Below are 8,545 nucleotides of genomic sequence, written 5' to 3'. Positions count from 1 at the left end.
TTTTTTTAATTATTATTATTATTCAATGGCATGGAAGTAGAAATAGAAAAAGTAGAAATCCATAGAAGAAAACCAAAAAGTTTCAAAATTTGGCTCACATGTATTTTTGTAAATAAATTCTTTTGCAACACAAACCAATTATCTATTATCCAAGTCTTTTTTTTAATTACTATGCCAGAGCTCAATAGTTTTGACATAGATTGAAAACTATGTCAATAGTTGGGAAAGTTTGTTCCCTACTTCTCTAGAAAGAGATTTTCAAGTACCCGTTATGGTTTATATTTTTAAAAGTTTGAAAATTGGGCCCTCCCTGGTGGCGCAACGGATTAAGTCGTAGCAAGCTGCAGTCCTTCAGTGCGAGTTCGATCCCCAGCCCCAGAGGTGACCACACAATGAGGTAGACCTTTCCTGACGTGCCCGCTGCTCCCTTCAGCAGTGTACTTCGCGGATCAGCCTGCTCGGCACCCCACTCTGTCTCTGGTGAATCCTCTCACTGCCCCTTCACCTCTGGCTTGTACACCAGTTCTGTATGAATAAATGAATCTTTTATTTAAAAAATTGAAAATTATGAAATTAGAAAGGGTGTTTAAATGTTTAAAAGATTTTCGGTTTTAGAAAATGAAAGCTGTGAGTTTCCAAGGATTATTTCAAGTAACCTGTGTAATAAAGGCAAATAATATGAGACAGCAGGAGAAAGGGAATTCATTTCAACAATGGGAACCATGAAATATCCAGAAACAAGCTCCCCTACATTCTTATTTACATGGAGATATATATATATATATATTTCAACTCTGGTGAAGCTGGAGAAATTTCATGCAGAGTCCTATCAAGTAGAAACAAGCAAAGAAATCATGGTCTCACTTGCAAGTTGACATTCAAATATTAAATTAATTACCCCTAGATACCACTTGGAATTATGAACTGCAATCAACTTACCATAACTTATTAGTTAGTTAGATCACTGTCCTTATTATTGCCAATAGTCAAAATCTGGCAGTGAAGCATCTCTGGATATAAGCAAAGAACTCTCAGTCCATCTCAAGAAACTGTCTTTATTATCAAATTTATATCACATTAGTAGCATCTAAGAGTTAACTATTAGAATGAGTATAAAAAGGATTATTTGTCTGTGAATTAAATCCTTAGTTATTTTATTAGGAATCAAAATCTTTGTTCAAATTCAATATCTAGAGACTCTGGATATTTAATTCTAACTGAAGGTTGAAGCTGAGTTCCAATATATGCCCACAGCACTTTCCATAAAACCAAAATAATATTCTGTGCACCAGTCTTTACAAGTTTACACACATCAAAACTTTAAGAAAAATACGAATGACTTCTTAAATGAATGATCGAACCCATATCTGGATCAACAAAGAGAGAAATCTACTGAAGAAAAATCAAGTTCTTCAAGTAGGAGACAGAAACATTCCACTGCAAGCCACATAGTCCTACTGAACTTGCAGTGAACAACACAAGGAAGGACTGACTGTGTGATGTGTGGTGTCCCTACGATTGGGTACCAAGTTGCTGCAGGACAACCCCAAGAGATTTGGGGGTGATGTGGTGTGTACTCATCCTTAAGCTTCAGAACGTGGGACAAGATCAAGAGCAGCAACCACAGAGAAATTTTTAAATGTTTTATTTACAAAGGGAGTGGGAAAAGAAAGGGAGGTAGAGAGAAACATTGAGTGATATTTTCAAGCAGTAATATTATCTGCAATGAGATACCAGCTTGTAAGTCAAACCCAGAATTGCAAAAGAGTGCAAATTCACTCAGGTTTCAAGGCAAACATGGCTGCCTAACTTTCCCATAGTTGTTACCTGTTCAGTAAACCAGGATAATGGAATGTTGGGAGCTATAATCCAAGGTGGCTTGGAGATAGGTATAGAATCTGTAAAGATGTGAAGGGGTGGAGTTCATTCAGCATTTGAATCATAGGCTCAATTTGCTCTTTCCATTATACTAGCAACTAGGAGAGAACTAACTACACACTTTCATGAACCCAATAGAATACCTAGCAATCTAAGTATAGGAACCTACAACAAGACACATGATATGAAAGTGTCAATATTTGAACATATAGATATGTCCAGAAAGAACTAATTTCCAGAAATGTGAGATAATGATATCTCTTCCAAATTTAGTATGCGATACACAAGACTGAAATAATGTTGATATGTCATTTCATGTGAATTTTTGTTTTATTTAAATTTCCACAAAGAAAATGTATAAAATCATGTGCTATGTTGACTATGCAATTATCAAAATGCCATTATAATATTTACCAATGCTTTATATTTCAAGTGCAAGTGAAATTCATTATTTTTAAAACATTTCAGAAATACGAAAATCACACATATGATCAAACATAATTAGAAACACTTACAGATTCTATAAGTAATAATTGCAATGCCACTCTTTTTTATATTTATTTATTTATGCTCACAGAACTGGGGTACATGCCAGAGGTACAGGGGTGGTGAGAGGATTCAGCAGAGACAGAGTGGGGAGCAGAACAGGCAGATTGACGAAGTGCACTGCTGAGGGGAGCAGTAGGTGAGTCAGGAGAGGTCTGCCGCACCATGTGGGTCACCTCATGTGGGTGAGGATCGAATTCAGAGGCAGCTGAGACCAGCTTGCAGTGTTGCGTTCTAACCCACTGTGCCACCAGGAGGGCCCTTTTTCCTTCTCTCTGCTGTTTTTTTTTTTTTTCTTTTTTTTTTCCGGAATGCCATTCTTAAAGTGCATCTTCACTGCCCATTTCTGGCCCAAAAAACACCTAAATAGATTTTTGCTTGCAGATATAAAGGTTTTTCCATGAACAAGGTTGATCCCAAACACCACGGTTTAGATTGTATGTTATGCAGTTTGTTATGTTTACAGTTTTAAAAGATGAATATCTGTAATGAAAAATAAAAAATTAACATATGGAAAACGGAAATGAGAAAGTTTTCTTAAATAATACCTCTTGTTAAAGTATTTGAATGATTCTTTACATGTTGAGCTAATGTGTTTTTTATTCAATAGCCACAGTTTCAACAACTACAGAGCACAATATTATAGAATGAGGCTATTTGCTCAATCCACAATAGCACAGAGTTTGGGCACATTTTGTATGTTGCATTTTGTTTGAATGGATTTGATATATGATATATTCTGTTTCGATTTTTGCTCGACTGTACTAGTCTACAAGAACAAGAAAAGGAAGACAAATTGTATGATGCTGAAAATCCCATGTTTATCAATAAAAATGAGATTCACAAGCTACAAATACCCAGAAAATTAGCCTAAATTTTTTTTTAAAAAAAAGGAAGGAGGCAGTAAACAGAATATTGGACTCTAGAAAAATAATACTATCCTGGATACCTTTCTGAGGACAGTTCCTGTGAATATAGCTAACACCTGTACATCTGCATGCACAAAGCAAAAAAGCCGTGTCACAAATTATTTCATTGTCACAAGTACACAATTTTCATATTAATTGGCTTGGGTTTTCCACACGCACCAAGATTATTATTCTGTTGAATCAATTTATTCTTTATTCTCATGCACTAAAAACATTCTCTTAGCTACAGTCCATGGAGTGATTAGAACAAACTTACAAAGAACAGAAAAACCCTGGACGGGCAGGCACTTACAGGTCCTGGGACACATCTGAGCCATCCCCCCACTGCCAGGTGCCAAACTGTACATTGTAGGTTGCTCCAATCCAGTAAGTGTCTTTATTGAAGCTCATAAATTTCTGCTCGGAAACAGAAACAAGCAAGTTAACATAATTTAAATCTACTCTAGAAGAACGTTTCTTTAGAAAATTCAGTGTCCAATATCAGATTTAGTCTTTCTGTCACACAAAGTTAAGCATTTTTAAAGCTTGATTTAGAAGGTGGTACCAAGTCGACTTTTTCCTCAAATCAAGCCCATCTATTTATGGGGGGAAAATAACATAAAAACCTCAGCTCTTCACAGAATGAAACATTTATCACATATCTTGCTATATATTATACATTGTAGTATAAAGGGAGTTAGAATTTTCATGAAATGCTTACTTTATAGGATTCCAACATCAAAATGAACTTTTCATTGGTTTTATGGGATACATTTTATGGGTAAATACCTTCCCAACTTATATTCAACCCAAAATATGGTAAAGCTAGGGAAACATTGCACTTTTTCTTAAAACTTGGATGAATTTTGTGATCATACATTTCATTATTTTACATATCTAAATGATGACAAAATATACAGAATTACAAGATAAACTATCAAATTAATGGAAGCACTAGAATTCAGTTATTTAGCTTTTTTGTAAAGTACTCATATCGTCTTTGAATTCTCTCTAAAATATTCTTGTACCTTATCTGACATTTGTCTTGAGTTTTTTTCCCAATAACAAATCTTTGATAATTTCATAGGTTTTTTGATTATTTCAAACTAAAGGATATCCATAAGTTATTAATTCAAAAAATAATTATTATTATCTGATTAAAGACCTGAATCAATAATTATGCTTACCAAAATAGTACTGATTTTAGGCTAAAAAATATACATAAGAAACCATTTAAATACTTGCCAATTCATCTTTGTTGTACATATGAAGAAGAGTGGACTTCTGAGAAGCACAGAACTTTCTACTTTCATTCCAACTTTTTGCTTCCCTGGAAATGTAGTAACAGCTGCACTGGTACCCAATCCACCTTTCTTGACAAGAACAGCAGTCGGGGTCTAAGAAAAAATAAAGTATAACTCTTGACATTGGAGATTCTGGTTCTTTTAGTGTGCTTTACTTCTATAAAAATTGTTGACTTTTTTTCACTATATTTGTACAAATTCTGTGAAAATCTGCCACTTGGATGGTCTAGAAAAAGTTAAAAATGTTTTTCTGTTGAATCTTTTCTTTTTCTGTATCTAGTAAAACTAGATGGAGAAATTCATTTTCTAAAGGAAGATAAAGAAAACAATGTGCTTGTGATAGTGCCTTAAGAATTTACTAGCCCCGGTGACTAAAGTCCTGACACATAGTAAGCACTCAAATTTTTGCCAAATGAGTAATATTGAGGTTGTAGAACAGAAAGTGGTTACCAGGGGTTGGGAGTGGGTGGGGTGAGGAATGAAGGTATAATGAAGGATGGTTATAATTTTCCAGTTAGAAGAAAGTTCTGGCCCTCCCTGATACTGCAGCCGCTGAAGCATAAGTTCAATCCCTGGCCAGGAGCTGACCCACATGGCACAGGAGACGGCGCCTGTCTCGGCCCGTCTCTGACTGTGGAGATTCCTCTCACCGTCCCTGCACCTCTGGCCTGTACACCAGTTATGTATGCATAAATAAATTAAAGAGAAAAAAGTAAGTAGTGATTATGGGGTGTAATGGAGGTATTAACTGATAATATACTACCATCATATTATGTTATGCAAGTTTATCAAATCAACACATTGCATATCTTAAATGTACACAATGTTCTATATCAATTATTTTCTAAAGCTAGAAACTAATTGAAAGAAGAAAAAATAAAATAAAGTGAGAATATCACAGAAGATATTGAGATAATTTGTAAAATACATTAAATACTATGCTTTCAGACTGCTTTCACAGGTAAGTTAGGGCTTAGAACTTATGAAACTGGCCCTCCCTGGTGGTGCAACAGGTTAAGATGCAGCACTGCAAACTGGCCACAGCCACTTCAGTGCAAGTTCGAACCTTGCTCCAGAGGTGACCCACATGGCACAGCAGACTTCTCTTGTTTCACCTACTGCTCCCCTCAGTGTTCTTTGTTGATCTGCTCCCGACTTTGTCTCTGGTGAAACCTCTCAATGCACCTGCACCTCTGGCCTGTACCCCAGTTCTGTATGCAGAAATAAGTAAATCTTGAAAAAAAATAACTGATGAAATCTGTGCAGTACATTCTGAGTCATGGAAGATACATAAGCAAAGGTAACAATATAAATGTATGGGTTATGAGCAAACAGAGCTGGGTAATTAGGCAGATGAGAATTAACTGAGATATGTACCACAACCTACTTTATTTATTCACATGTCTACTTACTCATATGTAAGTGTACATATGAGCATACATGTAATATTATGTCATTTCAGGTTAATAGCTTCCTTAATTAAATATTTAAATGATGTGTGTTCAATGTAACTTAATAAATTTTAGGGTGGAAACAATGAATTGAGACTATCCTACAATTAATAGGTCAAATTGTATAATTGGATTAAAATATTCCATCATGTGTCTTTGAGAAAAAAATATGAAGTTACATATTTTATCCTTTACCAACCCAAAGTTTATAAGATATGGAACTTACTTTCCTGGGATTCATTAGTGGTTCCTGGAGAAATGACTCGTTCAACAGTTGAATTATGAAATACTGTAGAGACTGATTAGAAATAATTAGATGAAACTTTGTAAAACAATAAAATATTACACATTAGTAGATGAAATCTTTACTATTCAATAATTTCATAAAAGCTTTGAACTGATATAGTTGGCTAGAAAAACTTACACTTTTGCAAACATACAATGCTCAAAGTTGCCGTCAACAAAAGGCACGTTACTCCTAAGATCCCAGAAATCCACCTCCATCGAGTGGTATGCAAACCTGTAAAGAAAGAGAGGTAGGGTAATGACTTCAAAGAAAGACACAGGAACAGAATATCTCAAAGATAGAAACTAGCGCAAGAGAATCAAAAGAAAGTTTTTTTTTTATTTGGTACCCATTCATCTTGCCAACGAAATACTGAAAAAAGAAGACATTGTATGAAGATTGCAAAGAAAAAACTGTTCTTCTGTGAGATTATACATACTTTTTCTTTCTTGCAAATATGTCATGAAGGTTATTTGCCAGTTATTTATTTTTTTGGCTTAGAAATTTAGAGCTTCTGGAGTAGAAGAAAATAGACATTCATAGCAGACACTTACATTCTCCACAAAAGGCACAGGTGAAATGATTCTTATTAGGCAGATCAGAACATGCACAATGATTAATACTGTTATTTATTCAAGGTAACAAAGCTAGTAACAACTCAGAAATAAAATGAGTCCAGGCTGCTTATAACTCTGGATGTCCTATGGAGAAGAAAGATATAGGACACTAGACTTGGGATGATCAGATGTTCATAAAAAGTTATATGAGATGTGGTGATCAGTATTCATTTTACATTTTGAAAGATGATATAAAAGCAACCATGTATATTAGACACTGCATATCTTCATTCCCAGAATTACTTTCCTACAGGCATTTCTCCTCAAACAACTGAGCATAAGAAGATCCAGCACACTCCCTAAGAGTGGTGACTTTGGATGTCAAAATTTAAATGGCAAATTTTTATGAACTTGTAAGCATCATCACTAATATCTGGCATCCCCTACATTGTCTTATGCTCAAAGTGTGTTGCTCATAATTTGACTTGGTAGATCAATCCCATAAGTATTTAGTGCTATCCCTGTCAGAAGCCAGCATTTTAAACTGTTGGAAAAGCTTTCACAAAGTAATTTATATAGCACCATAAAGAATCATGAATATAAAATCAAGTGAAAAATACTGATATATATAAAAAAAAAATCTCACTTTTCCTGCCCTGCCTGTCCTGAAGTTAGCAATATTCAGGACATCCACTTTCTAGTTGTTCATGTATTTTTAGCTATTCAGTTTGGGCTGCACTTACCTGCCATGAGGAGAGACGCTCCAGTTTGATGCAGAAAGACTCGCGGCTGCTCGCTGCAGAAGATCTGATTCAGGTCATGGACTGAGCTGGAGGCTTAGCAATCTTGAGTTTGCGTAGGAGACATTTAAAAGAAACAGAGAAATTGTGTGTTCAAACTGGTGAGATGGATGGGCACTATGAGCCAGAAGCAGCAAAATCACTAGCTTCTAAATGATCTGGGACCACAATACAGGAAGCCTCACTCTACCTGCCAACACCTCCCTTTGTTTATGTAAAAGATCAGTGTAAGCTGGTACTGTTTTGTTGTTTTAATGCTAAGCAACAAAATTAATTTAAAGAAATAATTGGGAAATGGAGGAATATGAGAATTCTAAATATGTAATTTGTGTAGTGCTATTCCACATCTAAAATGTCTCTCTTTTCATAAGAAACAGTCATTATTAACATGGTGATTAACACTGATTAAAGCACTTAGCATGATTTAGCTCATTTATTTCTGAAACCAACTTAGTAAAAGATACATAAATAAACTCATTATCTAGTGAGAAACAAAGGCGTGATAGAACTAAGAAAAGTGTCTAAGATACTCACATGTGAGTCTTAGGACTTTTCACCACAGACACATGCAACTTATTTTAAATCAAGCTTTCTCCTTACAACTTTGCATTTTGTGAATTTTCATTTTCTTGGTGCAGAGTGGTCGACAATTCCATGTCTTATTCTGCTCTGTGATCCCTGCCTTCTTACCTCGGCCAGGGAAGTCAGGGGTTAAAAAAGTTAGAACAACACAGACCTCCCATTATAGTTCCATGTACACTCTCACAACACACACACACACACACACACACACACACACACACACACACACACAC

The 8,545-nt window shown here is 35.3% G+C and overlaps 1 protein-coding gene across 1 annotated transcript in view; it reads right to left on the bottom strand.

Annotated features, from left to right (window-relative positions):
* The window catches only part of LOC101627204, a 171,028-nt gene that overhangs the window by 59,392 nt on the left and 103,091 nt on the right, over nucleotides 1-8,545 (bottom strand). Inside the window, exons 14-18 of the mRNA XM_012732343.1 lie at nucleotides 6,528-6,607; nucleotides 6,314-6,385; nucleotides 4,578-4,729; nucleotides 3,646-3,749; nucleotides 2,889-2,907 (exon numbers count right to left, since the gene is read on the bottom strand). Coding sequence (XP_012587797.1) covers nucleotides 2,889-2,907; nucleotides 3,646-3,749; nucleotides 4,578-4,729; nucleotides 6,314-6,385; nucleotides 6,528-6,607 — 427 coding nt within the window. The remainder of the gene's footprint in view (nucleotides 1-2,888; nucleotides 2,908-3,645; nucleotides 3,750-4,577; nucleotides 4,730-6,313; nucleotides 6,386-6,527; nucleotides 6,608-8,545) is intronic.

This window comes from Condylura cristata, unplaced genomic scaffold, assembly GCF_000260355.1.
Source record: "Condylura cristata isolate star-nosed mole 26May11 unplaced genomic scaffold, ConCri1.0 scaffold00034, whole genome shotgun sequence".
Classification (NCBI taxonomy): Eukaryota; Metazoa; Chordata; class Mammalia; order Eulipotyphla; family Talpidae; genus Condylura; species Condylura cristata.
Note: the sequence above shows the minus strand (reverse complement) of the source record. Positions and strands in the feature narration are given on the sequence as shown.